This window comes from Triturus cristatus, chromosome 3_1, assembly GCF_964204655.1.
Source record: "Triturus cristatus chromosome 3_1, aTriCri1.1, whole genome shotgun sequence".
Classification (NCBI taxonomy): domain Eukaryota; kingdom Metazoa; phylum Chordata; class Amphibia; order Caudata; family Salamandridae; genus Triturus; species Triturus cristatus.
The window spans coordinates 427,265,667-427,287,581 of NC_140583.1; the positions used below are offsets into that span (position 1 = coordinate 427,265,667).

General features: G+C 44.9%; 1 protein-coding gene across 1 annotated transcript in view; it reads right to left on the reverse strand.

The window, feature by feature from the left end:
- Window positions 1-21,915, reverse strand: part of FBN1 (fibrillin 1) — a 722,489-nt gene that overhangs the window by 296,853 nt on the left and 403,721 nt on the right. The window contains exons 10-12 of the mRNA XM_085644212.1: window positions 6,412-6,606; window positions 5,711-5,866; window positions 2,658-2,777 (exon numbers count right to left, since the gene is read on the reverse strand). Coding sequence (XP_085500338.1) covers window positions 2,658-2,777; window positions 5,711-5,866; window positions 6,412-6,606 — 471 coding nt within the window. The remainder of the gene's footprint in view (window positions 1-2,657; window positions 2,778-5,710; window positions 5,867-6,411; window positions 6,607-21,915) is intronic.

Below are 21,915 nucleotides of genomic sequence, written 5' to 3' on the forward strand. Positions count from 1 at the left end.
ACATAGCAACCATATCATACTTACATAACTGGAAAATCACATAGAAAAGCTCCATACAAGTGAGTAATTTACAATGAATATGGGATAAGATGAAAAGTCATGCGCTGAGAGCAATGTCAAGGACTGATGATCCTCAATCCCATGTCCCTATGTTCACTTGCTCCTGCATACACACAGCTATATGATGCTACATTATAATTCACTAAGTAAATTAAAGGATAATTATAATTTTCCCATTATAATTTGATTTTATGTTGACTAAAAATCCTGGTTGTCCTCCTCGCTGACGATATGGAGGGACACCATCAATAGACCAGTATTTGTACTACTGGTAGTAGTACCCCTGAAGATAACAACACAGACGATGATGGTAATGTAGATACTGTTATGTGGATCAGCCGACTTAGCACTGTTGGTTTAGTAGCAACACTAACACTACCTCATGTTACTGCACAACGTAAAACCATGCCAATTAAATAAAGAAATTTGTTTTAGTACAAATCTCTGTAAAACCATGTCATTGTCAGACATCTCAATTTGTACCATTTCAGATGTGAGTAGCTTTCCAAGTCCTTAACGTAACTTGTAATTTGTTTTCCTTAAAACACATACAATAATATAAATAGAAAAATGACAAGAAAAATAACAGGAACAGATGAGCTTTTCATACAGGCTGGATATCACTACACTTATGAATATTAAAACATCAATATTCTCCAATAGAACTTTGGGGCACAATTTGACATTTTGCACTTAATTAATTGGAAAATGACTGTTGCTTGATTCTTGAAAATGATTATAATTGGTAATTTCCCTGCTGTTTATTAAGGAAAGAGTAACAGTTGCAGTGGCGGCTCACAGAGGTAACGCTGGGGCAGGGAGGCAGGACGGGGCTGGGTGGGGGAGTAGTGGAGTTCGACATACGACGGCAGATATTTATTTATTTATTTACGTTCACCTTTGCCATCGTATATCGGACTCCACTACCCCCATCCCGCCCCACCTCACTGCCCCACAGTGTTACCACTGCGAGCCGCCACTGAACAGGAATATGCATTGATAGCATGATTAAAAATAATAATCTTACTTTCAATGATTTCACAAAAAATAAAGGTGGTGCAGAGGATATGATATTTTAATACACAATTTAACTTATTTGTACAGCAAATGTTATTTCATTTTTTAATTGCATGTTCATATACTCTGAATCGAATTGTGTGAATGAAAAACAATCCTATTTATTGTTCTAGTTATTTTCAGTGTTTTATTTGAGGTGTGGGATTTTAACATACATGAAATTTAAAATGCACCTGTGTTTTGTAGTTAGATTTCACTTGTATGTGATATCGTAGGGAGAGATTTAGAACTTCCTTTAAGTGCTGTGCAAGAGAAAGATCCTCTTGATGAATAAATATGCACAAAGCCTGTAAATCACATTTTTTGAGACATATGTATCAATGAACCTTATTCTTATTTATAACCGAACCTTAGTCATTACGGCTGAGTCTGTGTTTAACCCAAAAAACATCCAGGTAGGCACGTGTTAACTAGGAAACATTTTAAAATATGGCTGTCCACAGGTATGATACCTAGTTGTCAGAAAAGCCAATTTTATCTTAAAAGCTGATGACTGGCTGCCTGTTAATTCTTCCCATTCTAAACAGTCCTTCACTTCTAAATACAAAGTGACAAAGCTTTATGGTTTTGGTGTTGAAACACCAAATTAAGGTGCATGTATAATTTAATGTTTTCAGAGCAATGGGAAACGACTGCTTCCAAATAAGTTGGACAGCAGGAATGGAAAGTTGGAGGGGTGTTCAAAGCCTTTATCGCATGAGCATAGACTTTTGGAGTGGCCAACTGAGTTTTCCACTTTTTCCTCACAAGTGATGCTGATATTGTCTGGTGGAGTTCCTGATGTTTGGCATATAGAGAGTTCCACTATTACTCACAAGTGCCAATATTTCCTTGTAAGTGCTAGTTGGCACTGAAAATGGATGTGCACAACACACTTTTCCTCTCAATTTTGAAACAGGATGGAACTGGCAGTCTTTTTTATTACAACAACTGAAATGAGGCACGAATGTCCCAATTTTAATGTTTAGACCCATATACAGAAAATTTTGCAAACTATCAGAAGGAATTGCAGTTTTAACTAGAATTGTGGGAATTTCATAAGAGAACAACCTTGTGATTTAGCAAATCCCCTGGATAGTCAATATACTATGATTTCCAGTGAATAAAGGATTGTTGCTAAATATCTTTCAGTACAAGATCATCTGGTCCTGCAATTTTTTTAATGTTTAAGATTAAATCAAAGCGATTAAAGGATATCAAAAAGGATGTATCTCCAGAACGAGATACTTAACAAAAATGCCATTTACTACATTTTTCCAGATGAAACACCATCATACTTAATCAAAACCTGTATAAAAAAATCTTCTGGTTTCAAGTATTATGGACCAAGCTGAACACTAGTTCAGGCACCCAACAAACTGAAGTATTTCCACGTTCTTCAATGCCTTAATGACGATATTGTTCTAATTTTATAATTCATAACAAGGTGGAGTTGAAGGAAACCACGCCTACAGTAGGAAAATGCATAAATGAGTATTACAAGCGCACATACTAATACTCCAAGATGTACTCAGTTTTACCTCGGCATTCTGTTTTAGTGGCTGTGCTTTGAAATCCAGAATAACATTTGCATATGTATGATCCTTGTGTATTAACGCAGTCCGCATGGAGACACGGATTTCTATCACATTCTTCGACATCTGTAAAACAAATATAGCATTTGAGAAGTGTAAAATAAACATGATTAGCTTGTAAATAGGAATCATTATTTTAAGTGCTGAATAATGGATGTTCTGTTGATGCAAATATACAATTACCCTAACTGAGTATTACTTTTACAGATGCCTATAACATTAGGTGTTAATGATAACAAAGTATCCTTTTCTAATCATGTGGGATACCATCCTTCATTTAAACGTTTTCTTTATTAAGTCTTAAGCCTCCCTCACATAACATATCAGCAATAAATCCCCAACCTTGATACACTTCAAGGAGTAAATTACAGCCCAGAAAGACTATGAGTGTCAAACAAACTGAAGTACTACCCCATTCCCCAAGTTCTGTCACTGCTAACTGGGTAGTGTAAGCATCGTGTATTGTGGCTATGAAGGAACACCCGGCATGTGCGAGGTGAGAAGTCAAGCAAATAGGGAATTCCTTGAAAGAGACCTATTTCTTCTTATTTAAGCATATGAGGTTTCACATGACATTGAGGAAGAAGAGACGATAGGGAGAAGGAGAGCAAGCTGGGGTACGAAGACTGGCAATGCTCATGGCACCCACACATTTTAACACGAACAACTTTCCGGGCCTCGGCAGTCCCCTGCCCCAAACCCCTCTCAGCCACATCTAGAGAATGCATTGAGTAGGGTTTATGATCCTATATCAAAGAAAATATTAATAACAGCCCAGGATACTTTCAGGAGTTCTATTTGTTTTATTCCCATGTCTAACAGGATTGTGTCCCACACATATGTTGCTTAAGCGCTCTCCGTAAGGTTCTTTTATATGAGTAATGTAGCCATTTTTGCAACAGCTCATTTCCTCACATCAGCTAATTATTTTCAACAGCAGGAGCGGTGTGTGCTTTGCAGCTGTAGCTATGTTTCATTTAGCAACCACTAGGGCCAGGTCACAGTACCTGCATTCTTATTTTAATAGTTTTGGGTGGCTCATTAGTCTCAGTAGGCAGCTCAAAGGTTATAGGCCAACACTTTTGCCAGAAATCTCCTTTATAGTGTATGTACATTCACCCAGTACTGCTGGATCTGATCGCACTCCAGTACCATGTGGAAGAAGTCAGCTTTCTCCTGCAGGCATCTCGGACAAACATCATGTACTCCTGGGTACATTTTGGCAAACGAACTATTAAATCTCATCATGCCAAGCACGGTTCCAGTCAACGAGGTTGTCCCAAAGGTGGCCTGTACCTCCTGCATCTCATGATCTGATTACACATCCTGGTTTTGATACATAAGCCAGTATATCGTTCAATGCATTGAGCCCACTTCAGCCAAAGCCACCATACTGAACTATTTTTTGTGCAGGGGGTAGCATTTCTGCAGACCCCTATAACATGTCAGTAATACCTGTACTTAAATCCCATGAATTAATAGCCTGCTGAAAGATTATTTGCAGACCCTTTTGCCAGTTACAAAGTTCTCTGAACTATGGGCTGTCAACATAGTCAATATAGGCCCATATGTACTAACACATTTTCCCATTGGCACAGAATGGGTAAAAACCTTTCATACATCAGGCCCATAGCTCTGTAGATAGTTACAAATTACCACTTAATGGTGTGCGTTTAACAACATTTGCCGTGGCTAACACATGAGTCAATATTCACAAAGCTTTTTCTAGGTTTAAGTCTAATTTATATTTGGCGAAACTCATAATTTGCACATGGTGCTTGCCTTATTTTTTATGTTGCCAAAGTGATAAACTGCAAACCATATTTCAAGATTTGCTAATTCGTGGATGAGATGAATTTAATTTCAAGCTGCGGCTCTGATGATTTATTCTGAAATTAAATAGACTGCTTGATATCAGTTAACTTGGAACTGTGCAATAACTTTCGTGAAGTTCAATGTTCTTTTCTTGTCGTGTTTGAGTCTGTGAAATCATACGTAAACTACTGTCCTCAGTTAATACCAATCTGAGTTCCCAAAAGAGGGGATCCAATAAAAAGATTAACAAGCCCAAAGCCATAACCATCCGTATATTCACAAACATTCTACAATCTATCTATTGATTCTAATCCTATCTGACATACATCTGAAGGTGTAAGTCCTGCAGTATGTGCGCACAGACAGGCACACCAAATGAAATTCACATGAAGGCATAAAAGAGAAACATTTGTGTTAAATAAACTACTAGAAACTAAAAGACAATCAAAAGTCCATACATTTCCAACCCCTAGTCTTTGTGCACCGTGCAAAATAGGTGGTGTACCCACTCAGGAGATTGTAAAGGCAGGAGTAAGGCAGGAATCTATGTGAATTCCATGCCATTACTTGCGGAAACTGCCGCATGCATAGGTTTGTAGGTCGGCTACCACTGCGAATTTGCCAAGGATGAACAAATGATGACTATTCATGGACGTAACTTGCAGAGGGTCTCAAACGCATGCTTGTTGCATGCACAGAATACGAATTATGTTTTCTTTTTTAATTAAATAATATATTATTTTACATTTCAAGAGGAAGAAAGGTCAGAGGCCTGAAATGTTTTAAGTACCGCATGGCATCGCTTCAAATACACCATTTCAACTTTCAAATTGGGATTGAAAGGAATCCCCCTTTTTGATTATATGGTGGGGAATTAAAATTACAGTTTGCAGAACTGATTTTTCATAAAACGTTCTATTTATTCAGATTGCGTGAACAAGGTAAACGTGGTAATTTTAGCAGGATCCATCTTTTGACCAGGTGTCATATTAATGTGGATTTGTGGTAGCCACCACAAACTAAGAGCAAAGATTAAGCAAAACACATTCACTACTTTTGTTTCTCCTGATCTAGCCTTCTTCAGGGTCATTAACCATCCCCAATGCACAATTTTCAATCCCAGATCAGTAATAACACGTAAAATCTCTACATATATAAAACAATTATTTTTAAACTGCTCATACCGATGCATTCTCCTCGAACATCCAGGTGGAATCCTTTGTTGCACTCACAGCGATAGCTCCCACGTGTTGGAATGCAACGTCCATTAAGGCAAAGATTCCGAAATAATACACAATAATCAACTGATCCCTGGTCGGTCAAATTCACTGGCAAAATCACTGAAAGTAAACATATTGTAAAATTAAGTGCTTAAAAAGTGATAGCGTACAGTTGTCTTTGCAATGCATGTTATGTGTAACAATGTACAATGCACATCTTGCTATAATGGCTTCATCTTTACCCCATCTTTTCTTTTGGGGGAGGTTAGCCCGCTCCCTCACACGAATGGGGATACTAACTGTATGACTATACTAACTGCCCCTCTTTGGGACAGATGAAGGTGGAGAGGTTTTGGATCCTTAATGCACCCTTCCAAAGATTCCCATAAGCATGGACATTCTGCACATTTCCCTGAATCCATTTTGTCCAATCGCGCGTGCATCTGTGGCGGAAGCCCATGCATAGGCAAAGGAGGTTAACTCGTGTTCATGTAGGCACACCCCTTTAAATATAAGGAAACCCTCCTTTTCAATTAAAAATCGCTGAAGCAGTGGTAGAAGCTTCCGTATCAGAAAAAGGATATTATGTTCCTGAGCCGCGCAGACAAGCTTGTTCTGATGGGGATGGGAATATTTAAATTCTTAAAAGTGTTAATTCATCTTACCTGGTGGTCCACGAGAAGGGTACACATCTGGTAATCGTCCAGGGTAGATCCATGGAGGAAATGGACCACCAGGCGGCACACCAGGATGGACTGGAGGGCCGGGAAAGTCAGGTCTCTCCGGACCAGGACCTGGAGCAGGACCGGGCCCGACACCTGGCACTAATCCTGCTACTGTGCAAAGTTTGCGGTACTCATCTGAAACAAAACAGATTAACAACACAAGTGTGAGATTGTTCCTTTAAGAGGCATAGAGGTTGTGAAAAATGTAACACAATACCAATCATCATGTGTATAACCTCCGGGTGGTTGAGACAACGCAACAATTAAACATTGTCAACACTGGAACCACCTCCAGAGGCTAAGTGAATCCCGACGTAAGCAACTACAGTGAGGGCCACTACTGGTACCAGTGGCCTGACAGGATGGGTCACAGTAAAAAAAAATCAATTAGCGCTTTATGAACCCCTCTATTTTTTCTGGAGGTCTACAGACACGGTCTGTTAAATAACAATTCACATTCAAGTCATGATAGTGGTGAGAGACCTATGGTTCTGTTTCTGCTAACCTTCAAATAAATCCCATCTGAAAGGTGGTTTCCTTCGATCTGTTATCCCTACGAATCAATGAAAGTATAACTAGCACCACAGAACTACATCTGTCCATTCCTTACCCGCTGATGCGAGGAACTAATGGATGCATCAATGGTGATATGGTAAATCCATCAAATGTTCTCTTACAATTATCTTTATGCCGCTCTGAGCCTGTGATGCTAGCTTCTCTTATAAGGAGATGGACCATACTGAACCACAATGGAAGTGGTCCCTTGTGAAAGACTGTAAATTGTTGGTCTCAACCCGTGGCCACTACGATTTTCTCAAATTTGTGACAATCCTGGAAGCAATCAGTGATGCCATACACTATATGAGTCAAAGGCCCAGAGTGTTAGAGTTCTATACACATATCAGAATCACAGAAAAATGTTGGCACCAAAAACTGAACACTTTCCACGCAAGGCATCTCTGAAAGGTTTCAACTCATCCAAAGCCTAAAAATGAGGCCAGTACAGCAGAGGTCTCAACCGGACAAGAGACACTATGAGCCTGACGTAGCATTCAGAAGGTCACAAATAGTGGGTGAAGGCTGCAAACTGACTTTTTGGGATCTCCCCAGCATGTTGTGGTGCCACTGATGTGCAAATCAGTCGCATAGAAAAGTGTGGATTCACAGGAAGTTGTCAAGGCTGCTGACTAAAGAAATCAATTGCGAAGGAGACACTATGAGACCCCTGTGAATGTCTGGGAATACAGGGCAAAAACGTACATTTCTGTGTCCACAATCGAGATAGAAAACTTAAAGAAAAAGTAACCAGTGTCCCATACATGAAGTGGTGCTTCTTTAAAAAAATAATTATATATATTCACAAAGTTGAAGCTATCCCACAGGCGCAGCATACCCCTGGCGAATCAGGCACTCCCTACCCCCAGTTCGGGTGTCAGCACCTGAATAATGATTTGTAAAAACAACAAATATGTTGTACAGAATTATGCATACCATTGGAACTCCCTCAGAGAAGAGGGGATGTCTCTTTCACACTCCCTCTATTTGCAATTTATAATTGGTTGCCAGATGGAAACACTTTCCAAATAGAAAAAGGGGGTTTGTATATTCTTCCGCTGGTGCAAAGGCTCTGTTTTTGCGAACTGTTGGCTTGCAGACCTTACAATTTTTTATAAAAGGAGACCATATACTGAATCCAATTACAAATATAACAAAATGGTAGTGGTTTTATGAAGTAATCTCATCCGATGACTTCAGTACCTGTTTTCTTCTACAATGAACGTGGAGACTTTTGCAAACAACCGTATTTCAGACGCGTCAATAGTCCCATGAATCTGAGCGATGCCGAGTGAGATCGTTAACGTAAGATTAGCTTTAGGCCTAAGATTGCCCCGGAATATCCACAAACACGATTTCTAAAACGCATTTGAATATAACATTTTTTAGAGGGGATTACTTGAGGGCGTTTGATCACACTGACCTGGACGGAACTGGCTTCTACTATTTGGTGGCATGACAAGCACATCCCCACTAAGGTTTGACCGCTCATCCATTATAGGCGCATGTAAATATGAACCCCTTTCGTGACAGGAGAATGCTTTTGCATGGCATCACAATTGTGCAATGACATTGCTCCAAATCCCTCACCGCCTCTCAGGCTTCATTACTAATACAGGAGGTGCATACCCGATGGAGGCACCAGAGGCCTGAAGCCCTTCTCTGTGAGAGCATGCCCACCGCAAGACTCCCTCACCACCTCTCAGGCTTCAGCACTATAACCAGGGGCACAGACCAGATGACTGGAGCCATTCTCTGTGAAAGCATACCCACGTCAAGTCTCCCTCACCGGCTTTCTCAGGCTTCAGCACTATATCTGGAGACGAATACCAGATTGAGGCACCAGAGGACTGAAGCCATTCTCTGTGACAGCATGCCCACCGCAAGACTCCCTCACCACCTCTTAGGCTTCAGCCCTATAACCAGAGGTGCACATCAGATGGATGCACCAGAGGACTGGAGACATTCTGTGAGAGAGCATGCCCACCGCAAGACTCCCTCACCGCCTCTCAGGCTTCAGCCCTATAACCGAAGGCCCATACCAGATGGAGGCACTGGACGACTAGAGCCATTCTCTGTGAGAGCATGCTCACCACAAGACTCCCTCACCGCTTCTCAGGCTTCAGCCCTATAAACGAGGGTGCATACCAGATGGAGGCACAGGAGGACTGGAGCCATTCTCTGTGACTGCATTCCCACCACAATACTCCCTCACCGCCTCTCAGGCTTCAGCACTATATCTGGGGCCGCATACCATATTAGGACACCATAGGACTGTAGCCATTTTCTGTGAGAGCATGCCCACCGCAAGACTCCCTCACCACCTTTTAAGCTTCAGCACTATAACCGGAGGTGCATACCTGATGGAGGCACCAGAGTACTTGAGCCATTCTCTGTGAGAACATGCCCACCGCAAGACTCCCTCATTGCCTCTCAGCCTTCAGCACTATAACCGTAGGCACATACCAGATGGAGGCACCGGAGCCATTCTCTGTGAGAGCATGCCCACCACAAGACTCCCTCACTGCCTCTCAGGCTTCAGCACTATATTTGGAGGCGCATACCAGATTGTGGCTCCAGAGGACGGTAGCCATTCTCTGTGAGAGAAGGCCCTCCGCAACAGTCCCTTGCAGCTTCTCAGGTTTCAGCACTATAACCGGAGGCGCATTCCAGATAGAGACACCAGTGGACTAGAGCCATTCACTGTGAGAGCATGCCCACAGCAAGAACTCCTCACCTCCTCTGAGGCTTCAGCACTATAACCGGAGGTGCATACCAGATGACTGGAGCCATTCTCTCTGAGAGCATGCCCACCGCATGTCTCCCTCACCACCTTTTAGGCTTCAGCACTGTAACCGGAGGCGCATACCTGATGGAGGCACCAGAGGACTTGAGCTATTCTCTGTGAGAACATGCCCACCGCAAGACTCCCTCATCGCCTCTCAGCCTTCAGCACTATAACCGGAGGCGCATACCAGATGGAGGCACTGGAGCCATTCTCTGTGAGAGCATGCCCACCACAAGACTCCCTCATCGCCTCTCAGGCTACAGCACTATATTTGGAGGCGCATACCAGATTGAGGCTCCAGAGGACGGTAGCCATTCTCTGTGGGAGAAGGCCCACCGCAACAGTCCCTCGCAGCTTCTCAGGTTTCAGCACTATAACCGGAGGCGCATTCCAGATAGGGACACCAGAGGACTGGAGCCATCTCTGTGGGAGCATGCCCACAGCAAGAACTCCTCACCTCCTCTGAGGCTTCAGCACTATAACTGGAGGTGCATACCAGATGACTGGAGCCACTCTCTGTGAGAGCATGCCCACCGCAAGACTCCCTCACTGCCCCTCAGGCTTCAGCACTGTAACCGAAAGCGCATACCAGATGGAGGCACCAGAGGACTGGAGCCATTCTCTTTGAGAGCATGCCCACCACTAGACTCCCTCACCATCTCTCAGCCTTCAGCACCATAACCAGAGGCGCATACCAGATGGAGGCACCGGAGAACTGGAGCCATTCTCTGTGAGCTCATGCCCACTGCAAGACTCCCTCACTGCCTCTCTGGCTTCAGCACTATAACCGGAGGCGCATACCAGATGGAGACACCAGAGGACTAATGCCATTGTCTGTGAGAGCATGCCCACCACTAGACTCTCTTACCACCACTCAGGCTTCAGCACTGTAACCGGAGGCGCATACCAGATGGAAGAATCAGAGGACTGAAACCATTTTCTGTCTTCAAGGGTAAACACTGATAACAATGATGGGCAATCTCTTTCAGGTAAGGAAAAGTATGAGGAGAAAATGCAGCTATAACTGGGCATATGATGGTTGCAAAAAGAACAGTTGATAGACGGAATGCAGAACAATGTCATACATTCACCCAAGTGCAGAGATCTGGGCCTAAATCCATCGTTTTTTCGCTCCCCATGCCATTCCAGTTTGAACTCAGCCATATGCAAATTAGTTTTGACCCTGCCCCCAATGGGAACAGTCAAGTCCGAAACGCCAGTCCAGATCCTCCCTGGACTGGAAACAAGCATCTTAGGAGCGGTTTCGGAGCTTCACCCTTCATCAGCCAGGATAGCTTGACTCCAGTGGCATGGAGAGCACGGGACCCACTCGGGGTGACAAATACAAAAAGAACAGTTGGTGGACAGAATAGAAGCATGAGGCTGTATTGCTCATATTAGCCTACATTTCTTGCATGCAGTGCTGCATTTGCTCATAAGTGGCTGTTTTTCCCATGTGAGGCTCTACCTTGGGACATGATGCTGGGCATATGAGGGTTTACTGCTCATTTGAGGATGTATACTAGCATATGAGTTAGTACTTGGACATAGAAGAATTTGCTGTGTCATGTGGCTATGCTTGTGAACCTGAGGCTATAATGAGCATGCACTTCTGTAATTGAGTATGCATGGGTGTACGTGGACTTTTGAGATTCTTAACTCTCTGTGGAAGAAGTGTAAAGTCTTTCTGAGGTGTGCGTATACCTCAGAGTGACTGTCTGTGGGTTGTGTCACTGTTTCTGTGTCTTGGTATCTACATTCCAGTGCCATCTTGAACTTTTTACAGTATTCCTGCTCCGATGTTATTGTTAGAGGGTCCTTGTCTTTGAGTCTTTGTTCATTGCCATTGTTAGGACAATTAAACTTTTTGTTGATCTGATGCTGCTGTTTTTTGACTTGCACTGGCACTCTGCTAACCCGGCCTCTGTGCTCTGACCTCTAAAAGAAATTTGAAACTGGCTATACTCCCGATTGGCATATTTAACTTACCTATAAGTCTCTAGTATATGGTAGACAATCTCCCCGGGACCTCTAAATTAGATCTCACTGGTGGACTAGAGCACACCTTGTGCCACCACTATAGTAATATTGCAAAACATTACTGCGGGTCTGACACCAGTTACCTGGCTGTGCAAGTTTAAACTGCAATTTTCGTACAGCTGAAATAACCCCTTTTGAATGGCCTAACCCCTCCTTTTAAATATTACTGTGTCATCCCTAAGTAAGCTTTAATGCCCAATAAGGCATGGTGGGATCTCTGGGCTAATATCGATTCCAACAATATCGAGGGACATAAATATTGTGTCAGAAATATTGTTTCCCTAAAATATTGAAATAAGATATATTGTTTTACACTAATATCATTTAGAAACATAACACAAATATCGGTTTTTAATACATATAGAGTTTAAGTTTAAGTAGCAATTATTACTATACACAAATATATATACTTATATAAACATACACACATAAAAATATATGTTTGTATATGTATATATACATATATAATATAACACATACATTTATATAAACATATATAACACTAAAAATAGTTTTTACATTACATGATTTTTTTTATTTACTACACTAAAAAGCATATATAAATATATATTTATATGTGAATACATTTAAAAAAACAAATCAAATACAAAATATTAAATACATTACAAAAATTAATTATGTGAATAATAACTGAAAACAAAATTATACAAAAAACACACACATAAATATATAAAACTAAACAAATAAACACATAATAAATAATATGATATATTTAAACAGCATTAAAAAATATTAAAATCTGGGAATAATACATATACTGTTCACACTCCAGTCTGTGCAACAGTAGGGAAAAGGTTGGACACCAGAGGGGTAACATTTACTATTCCCACTCCACTCTGTGCAACAGTAAAGAAAGCGTTGGACTTCAAAGGGGGACAATTTAATATTCTCACTCAAGTCTGTGCAACAGTAGGGCAAGCGTTGGACTCCACAGGGGTGAAATGTACTATTCCCATTCCAGTCTGTGCAACAGTAGGGAAAGTATTAGACTCCAGAGGGGTAACATTGACTATTACCACTCCAGTCTGTGCAATAGAAGAGAACGCGTTGGACTCTGGAGGGGTAAAATGTATTATTGCCACTCCAGTCTATACACTAGTAGGGAAAGTGTTGGACGTTAGAGGGGTAAATTTACTCTTTGTACTCCAGTCTATGCAACAGTAGGGATAGTACTTCACTTCAAACTCATAACATATATTAAACATAACTGTACTGATTTAATAAAAACTATAAAACTCTTAATATAAACCTTATTAATTAACCAGAGAAAATTATATTAAAACAATTACACAATTAACAATTATTAACCAATTTAAGAATCAATTATCAATTAAAACAAATTAGCGATTATTTATTGCTTACAACTTACCAAATTATACCCTCACAAAGCTAGCAGCCCACACTCAAAATAATACAAAAATAAATGCAACACAATTAACATAATTAATAACTAATTAATGTTGTATTGATAAAATATGTAATCATTAATTCACTGGTTCCAGAAATATTATTTAATTTTGCAATTAATTATTATTTATACATTTATTTATTAATTAATAATTATCTTCCACACTTTACCCCATTAACCCAACAATCCGCACCCAACCTATAACTTAAAAAATATAATTATTACATTGACATAATTAATAATCAATTAAGTAAATAATAAATTAATAATGATTTGTTAATAAATTATACTTAACTTCCCGCCCTGTACCCCTACAAACCAAGCAACCTTCACCTAACAAAGAACTTCAAACATATCATTATTACACATTTATATCATTAATAATCAATTAAATAATTAATAATAAACTAATAAATATTTGTAAAATTAATTATACTTAACTAACTTCCCATCCTGTACCCCTACAAGCCTCACAATTCACTATGACACTCTAAATTACTATTAGCAATAAAATAAAAAATTATAAATCACTTCAAATTAATAACTGTATTTAAAAATATTGTCGACAATTATACAAACAATATTTAACATATAAAATTAATAAAAGAACTAAAGCTCAATGATAATTTAAAAAAACTATATTTTTTACAACTATACTATTGAAAACAATATTCACAACACAGATATTCTTAAAAACTATCTTACTTACCTTAAAGGAAATCGATATTCTTATCAACGATATTTCTGCATCACAAAGTTATATCACAATATTTTTTTCTGACGTTTCTGTATCTCGATATTTAAAACTAGATTTTTTTGTCCGCACACTTGTAGGGTGCATGCTATTTAAAAGTAAGACATGTAAAAGATAAATGTAAAACATTTCCTCACAGTGACAAAGCCTGCTTTACTGTAGCAGGGTTAGCCGTTCCATTGGAAAGAATTGGGAGTTAATATTCAAATTAAATAATGTGATATCTGCCTTGGAACCAGCTACAAAGTTTATTCTTGGACTTTTTAAACTATTTGTTACAAATTCAATTCACTAGTAAAGTTGGATTTGTACTAATTATTTTAGAAAATGTTTTAAATGTATTTTGTTTGCCTGCCTAAATGCAGGCCCTTGTGGACTTGGGTACAGAACCTCAAAGAAACTGCTTCGGCTCTCACCCCCTTATTCTCCCTGTTTTTCACACATTCTTCTCACTGTGTGACTTTTTGTTCCACTTCTTTTGCTCTTTAGCCATTTCGCTAGATTTTTCGGTGTCTTTTGTGCCATTTCTCTTGATCTTTTTGTGTTTTTGTGCCATCTCTTTTGATCTTTCTGGGTTTTTCATTCTCTTTCTCTTGCCCTTTCTGTGTAATTTGTGCCATTTCTCTCACTCCTTTTGCCATTTGTCTCGCTTTTTGTGCGATTTCTATTGCTCTTCTTTGCGATCTACCTCACTCTTTTTCTGACATCTTTACCATCTGTGACCTCTGCACTGTGTCTCTCTATCCCTATAAGACCTGTCTAGCCATGTCCCTTCCTCCGCCCCTTTACGGCCCTGTCTGCGCCCTCTCTCTCCTCCCCTGTTTCTTACCTGATCCTGGCGCCTCTCCTTTCTGCTCTTCTGCTGACCGTGCTCCTCCCACCACCTCCTGAGCTCCTTCCCTCTCCCAGGACCTACTTAATAGTGTTTGCAGCGCTGAAGCGCAGGGTACACAAACAGCAGGCATCCAAAGCCATGCCCGTCTGCTTTCATCCATGCCCTGCATCAGAAACTCTTACCCACCACTACCCCACAGCTTTCCTTCATGCTCTGAACTCTGGACATCACACTACTCTCCAATGGTGCACCACACAGCTTTTACTGCTCCTTCTACCACTTTACCTGCACCACCGCTCCCGTAACTCCACCAATAACATACACACGAAATCCAACACAACTCCCACTCAAACACCTACCAACAAATACACTCAGACCCCCCCCATCCACCAATATCATGTATGCTCCTTAACACTCACTTGCTTAGCAGGCATGCCGTAGAGATCTGGGACCTGCTGGATGATGACTCCCCAGACCTCCTCTTCCTCACAAGAACATGGCTGACCACAGCATCAACACCCGACATCACTGCCGTCATCCTCGCCAGATATAAAATCACCAGACAAGAGCTCCTACACAGACTTGGAGGAGGAATTGCCACTATTTATAGGGACTGCAACGTAACGTAACTCACCACCTCCACAGGAGTTGGAATGAATTAAATCGAACACCGCAACATTAAAATACAAATCACAGCAAATCTACTTTGAACAGAACCCTGGTCTATTGGCACTCAGGCTGGCGAGCGAACTTTGCTAGCAACATTAAAGACTTCATCACTGCACTAGTCCTCAACTCCAATGCATTCATCCTTGTAGGAGACCTCAATTCCCATCTAGAAGGCTGGACAGACCTCAACTTAATCACACTCCTTGACAGCCTCGGAAACCCAGGACTAACAATGCATCACGGATCCCACCCACGCCACCAGATATATCCTAGATCCCGTCTTCACATACTTCAACAGCATCCCAATCAACACACCCAGGACAGTCACCTGGAGCAACCTCATCACAGTCAGTTTCATCCTTCAATGCCGAAGAACCCCCACAGTGGGTTAAGTACACCGACACTGAAACCAACTAGCAGAGGCAGATTGGATGTAAGCCCTCAACAGAACAAGCTGAACTCACAGGCCACCTAGCATGCAACATCAAAAACTCCAACAAATAGAACACCAACTGTGCCGCCACCTAGGCCCCCTACAAACAAAGCTACACAGCAAATACTGGAACACAAACCAGCTGGTACACAGAAGACCTCAGAGTGACCAAGTGGCACTGCAAACAACTGGCACGGAAATGGAGAATCAGTCATCGGCATGTGGAAAAGGATGCTTTCAAAGCCGCCCTGAGAAGGTACTACAAGCTAATTGGATTTTACCACACCCACAGCAGCCACCCGCAACAGCAGCACAAATCAAGATCAGTGATACAACCTCCCAGACTTTTGCATTAAGATCATATCCATATACAGCAACTTCACCCCACAACCAAACTCTCTGACATTCACCAGAAGTCTTCCAGTGACAAACAAAGACAACATGATAACCACATAGAACACCATCAGCATAGTGGAAACCACAGCGATAATAAAGACCAGACATTTCAGGGCCCGACTGACCCCTGCCTTTATCGACAAAGGAGCGATTCCCATCAGTGAAGCCCTCTCCCCCATCCTTAACGTCAACACAGCCATCTTTCCAGAAACATAAAGTCCTCAATACAATTCTAAAGAAGCCCTTGGCCAATCTTACAATCCACATCAACTAATAATCCACTTTTTCACATTGTTGTTCAGCGGTGGGCAGCAGAACCTGTATTTTAGCAGTACCACTAAGCTATTAAGTTGGAAATTAAAATCCCTAAATTGAACAGAAAAAACAAATTGATTTTTGACTTTTATTGTCATCAGGTCTTTGACTGGGTCATTTTTGATTTTTCAAAATTATTTTAGTTTCACATTTTTGCAACTTTTAAAAGTCTAAGGGAACGTGTAGTTGGTTCTGGTTCCTGGACAACTCTCTCAGTGGTTGACATGATGAGAAAGGTAATTGAAATTTGTCCAGAATGCCAAAAAGGAGGATTATGAAAAGGCCCTCAAGGAATGGGAGGAATCCCACCAAGCACAGATCTCCTCTGAGGAAGATACAGTGGATGCAACAAGAGAGGATAAAGGCGCAGGGGACCACCAGTCCGAAAATTGATTATCTGGTGTACCATCTGGGGAGGGAAGTGGGCTCTGCTAGCACAAGATATTCTGAACTTGCCATATCCCAGTTGGAGCTCGGTGACAGGCAATCAGCAAGGGAGCAGCAGGCCACACTGGCAGCCATAGCACTGGAGGAAAATAAACTTTTATTGGAAGTAAAGAACCTGGCCTTGGTGGAGAAAAAGGCCAGCTTAGAACTCCTGAGGTCCGATAAAAATAGTGGTAGCAATAGGGAGGTGTCTACAGGGTGGGCTACACACCTCTCGCTTGCAATGGTATTGTGCCTAGCTTTGTGGTGGGGGACAACATTGACAAATGGTGAGCCTTCTATGCAAGAGCTTTAAGAATGAACAGAGTGGGTCAACAACACTGGAGAGCCTTACTGTGGGATTCAGCAGCAACACTGGTAAGGGATAAACTCCTGATTCTAGAACTTGGGGTAGCTGACTCCTACACTCACATGAAGGATACCCTTATGCAGAATTTTGGTCTCACACCTGAAGAATACTGGAAACCTGAACAAGATTCAGGATATACACAAAAAAGGCACACAACAGTCCTGGGTTGACTTTCTTGAATAATGGCACTAAAGGGCTGTGAAATGCAATACAGTCACTACTTTGATGGGTCATATAATCTGATCATGAAGGAGGACATTTTGAGTAATCATCATTCAGAGTTACACCAACATGTGGAACATTCCAAGTTGTCTGACCACAGGCAGCCAATACGTGGGTGCACACTAGGTTGTCTAAAAAGTCCGAGCTGTGTGATCCCAAGAAAGGTATTCAGCTCCCTTCAGGGGAAAGAGGGGAGCAACAAGAATAAAAAGGAGTTCTCACGAGATACCTGAAAGTCTACTTAACAGGGGGAGTCCTGTGCCATTTCCAAACTCAAGTGGATAGGGTACAATGTAAAGAAACCTTATGACCCTGATAAGGCTGGGGTGTGCCTGGACTGCCACAAGCCAGACTCAGGTGCCGATCACGATCCGTTAAAAACCGCGTACGAACCGTCGGTCGGAGCGAATTCCCCGTCCGACTCGTACCCGGTTGTAAAACTGTACAAACATGGAATTACGATTCGCACGGAAACACCATTTCCGTACGAATCGTAAAAAACACCGACCGACGAAAATATACATACGAATGTGATCCGGGAATGCTGCGACGTGACGTCGGGACGCTTTCAGGCAGCGTTTCACGAACCAGGAATTACGATTCGAACCGACAGCAGTCCGGACGGCAATATTTTCACGGCACCCAAAAAGTGCCGCAAAAGCGAAGTACGGCGCGAATCGACCAGAGTAGGTGGCCCGGTACGCGCCGACCCCCCCCCAGCCCCCGTAGGTACGCGCCGACCCCCCCCCCAGCCCCCGTAGGTACGCGCCGACCCCCCCCCCAGCCCCCGTAGGTACGCGCCGACCCCCCCCCCAGCCCCCGTAGGTACGCGCCGACCCCCCCCCAGCCCCCGTAGGTACGCGCCGACCCCCCCCCCAGCCCCCGTAGGTACGCGCCGACCCCCCCCCCAGCCCCCGTAGGTACGCGCCGACCCCCCCCCCAGCCCCCGTAGGTACGCGCCGACCCCCCCCCAGCCCCCGTAGGTACGCGCCGACCCCCCCTGTGTGTACACCCGTGTACGGTGCGTACCCCCCGTGTACGCTCGAGTCGAACCCCCCCGTGTATGCTCGAGTCGAACCCCCCCGTGTATGTACGGTGCGTACCCCCCCGTGTACGCTCGAGTCGGACCCCCCCGTGTACGTTCGAGTCGTACCCCCACCCGTGTATGTACGGTGCGTACCCCCCCGTGTACGCTCGAGTCGGACCCCCCCGTGTACGCTCGAGTCGGACCCCCCCGTGTACGCTCGAGTCGGACCCCCCCGTGTACGCTCGAGTCGGACCCCCCCGTGTACGTTCGAGTCGTACCCACACCCGTGTATGTACGGTGCGTACCCCCCCGTGTACGCTCGAGTCGGACCCCCCGTGTACGCTCGAGTCGGACCCCCCCGTGTACGCTCGAGTCGGACCCCCCCGTGTACGCTCGAGTCGGACCCCCCCGTGTACGTTCGAGTCGTACCCCCACCCGTGTATGTACGGTGCGTACCCCCCCGTGTACGCTCGAGTCGGACCCCCCCCGTGTACGCTCGAGTCGGACTCCCCCGTGTACGCTCGAGTCGGACCCCCCCGTGTACGCTCGAGTCGGACCCCCCCGTGTACGTTCGAGTCGTACCCCCACCCGTGTATGTACGGTGCGTACCCCCAGCGGGTAGCGCTGGGGGTACGCACCGTACATACACGGGTGGGGGTACGACTCGAACGTACACGGGGGGGTCCGACTCGAGCGTACACGGGGGGGTCCGACTCGAGCGTACACGGGGGGGTCCGACTCGAGCGTACACGGGGGGGTCCGACTCGAGCGTACACGGGGGGGTCCGACTCGAGCGTACACGGGGGGGTCCGACTCGAGCGTACACGGGGGGGTACGCACCGTACATACACGGGTGGGGGTACGACTCGAGCGTACACGGGGGGGTCCGACTCGAGCGTACACGGGGGGGTCCGACTCGAGCGTACACGGGGGGGTCCGACTCGAGCGTACACGGGGGGGTCCGACTCGAGCGTACACGGGGGGTACGCACCGTACATACACGGGTGGGGGTACGACTCGAGCGTACACGGGGGGGTCCGACTCGAGCGTACACGGGGGGGTCCGACTCGAGCGTACACGGGGGGGTCCGACTCGAGCGTACACGGGGGGGTCCGACTCGAGCGTACACGGGGGGGTACGCACCGTACATACACGGGTGGGGGTACGACTCGAACGTACACGGGGGGGTCCGACTCGAGCGTACACGGGGGGGTCCGACTCGAGCGTACACGGGGGGGTACGCACCGTACATACACGGGTGGGGGTCCGACTCGAGCGTACACGGGGGGGTCCGACTCGAGCGTACACGGGGGGGTCCGACTCGAGCGTACACGGGGGGGTACGCACCATACATACACGGGTGGGGGTACGACTCGAACGTACACGGGGGGGTCCGACTCGAGCGTACACGGGGGGGTCCGACTCGAGCGTACACGGGGGGGTACGCACCGTACATACACGGGTGGGGGTCCGACTCGAGCGTACACGGGGGGGTCCGACTCGAGCGTACACGGGGGGGTCCGACTCGAGCGTACACGGGGGGGTACGCACCGTACACGGGTGTACACACAGGGGGGTCGGCACGTACCTACGGGGGCTGGGGGGGGGTCGGCGCGTACCTACGGGGGCTGGGGGGGGTACGGCACGTACCGGGCACCTGTTTGGACGTCTCCATGGTTGTTATGGGAGTTCGGTGCGGACGGTCTTTTCACCATACGGTTGTACATTCGGACGCCCGGGATGGATCGTGATTCCCCGGTCGGAGTTCACCTTTCACGTTTGTACGGTGAATCGTCCGAGGACGTGTCGGACACATTTTCCGACCCGAGGACGTGTGGGGAAATATTCCCAGTGCGGTTCGTATGGACTTTTTACCATGCGAATCGTGATTGCCAGTTCGTACGGCACTTGTACGATTCGTACGGTAAAAAGACCCGATACGAGTCGTACGGGGACATTTTTTACCGGATCGTGATCGGCACCTCAGTCTGTTTAAAAAAAAAAACACTGATGGGCAGTTCCAAGGGTTTGCAAGTATAGGAACTGAGGGTGGAAGTTTGCCGACGGTAAACCAAGGGTTGGACTGAAGCCACCGTAGTCAATGTGTGTGAGGTGGATGTTGAAGCCCTGGCCACTTTACCTCCCAGCATGTTGAAGTACAGGCAATTGACAATCATCAGCGGGAACACAAAGAGGCTCTAAGATATACAGGAGCCAGAATGACCACAGTAAGGAACCAGCTGGTTTACCCGAAGCAGATTATCCCAGATTCTCTCCATAGGGCCGTCTATGTTGACAATGAGGTGAAATTTCATCCCTGGTCACTTTTGAGCAGGGGTGGGGGTAGTGACCTTAAAACCATAGCTGTGAGCCCTGGCATACCCATGGAGTGTCTGTTGGTTGATCTAGCAACCTTTGCTTGGATTAAGGTGGAAAAGGAGATTCTTGCAGACATTTTAGGTATTCCTGAGTGGGTGGGTGTGGCCACAAGAACTCCTCACCTCCTCTGAGGCTTCAGTACTATAACCAGAGGTGCATACCAGATGACTGGAGCCATTCTCTCTGAGAGCATGCCCACCGCAAGTCTCCCTCACCACCTTTTAGGCTTCAGCACTGTAACCGGAGGCGCATACCTGATGGAGGCACCGGAGGACTTGAGCCATTCTCTGTGAGAGCATGCCCACCACAAGACTCCCTCATCGCCTCTCAGGCTACAGCACTATATTTGGAGGCGCATACCAGATTGAGGCTCCAGAGGACGGTAGCCATTTTCTGTGGGAGAAGGCCCACCGCAACAGTCCCTCGCAGCTTCTCAGGTTTCAGCACTATAACCGGAGGCGCATTCCAGATAGAGACACCAGAGGACTGGAGCCATTCTCTGTGAGAGCATGCCCACAGCAAGAACTCCTCACCTCCTCTGAGGCTTCAGCACTATAACCGGGGGTGCATACCAGATGACTGGAGCCACACTCTGTGAGAGCATGCCCACTGCAAGACTCCCTCACTGCCCCTCAGGCTTCAGCACTGTAACCGAAAGCGCATACCAGATGGAGGCACCAGAGGACTGGAGCCATTCTCTTTGAGAGCATGCCCACCACTAGACTCCCTCACCATCTCTCAGCCTTCAGCACCATAACCAGAGGCGCATACCAGATGGAGGCACCGGAGAACTGGAGCCATTCTCT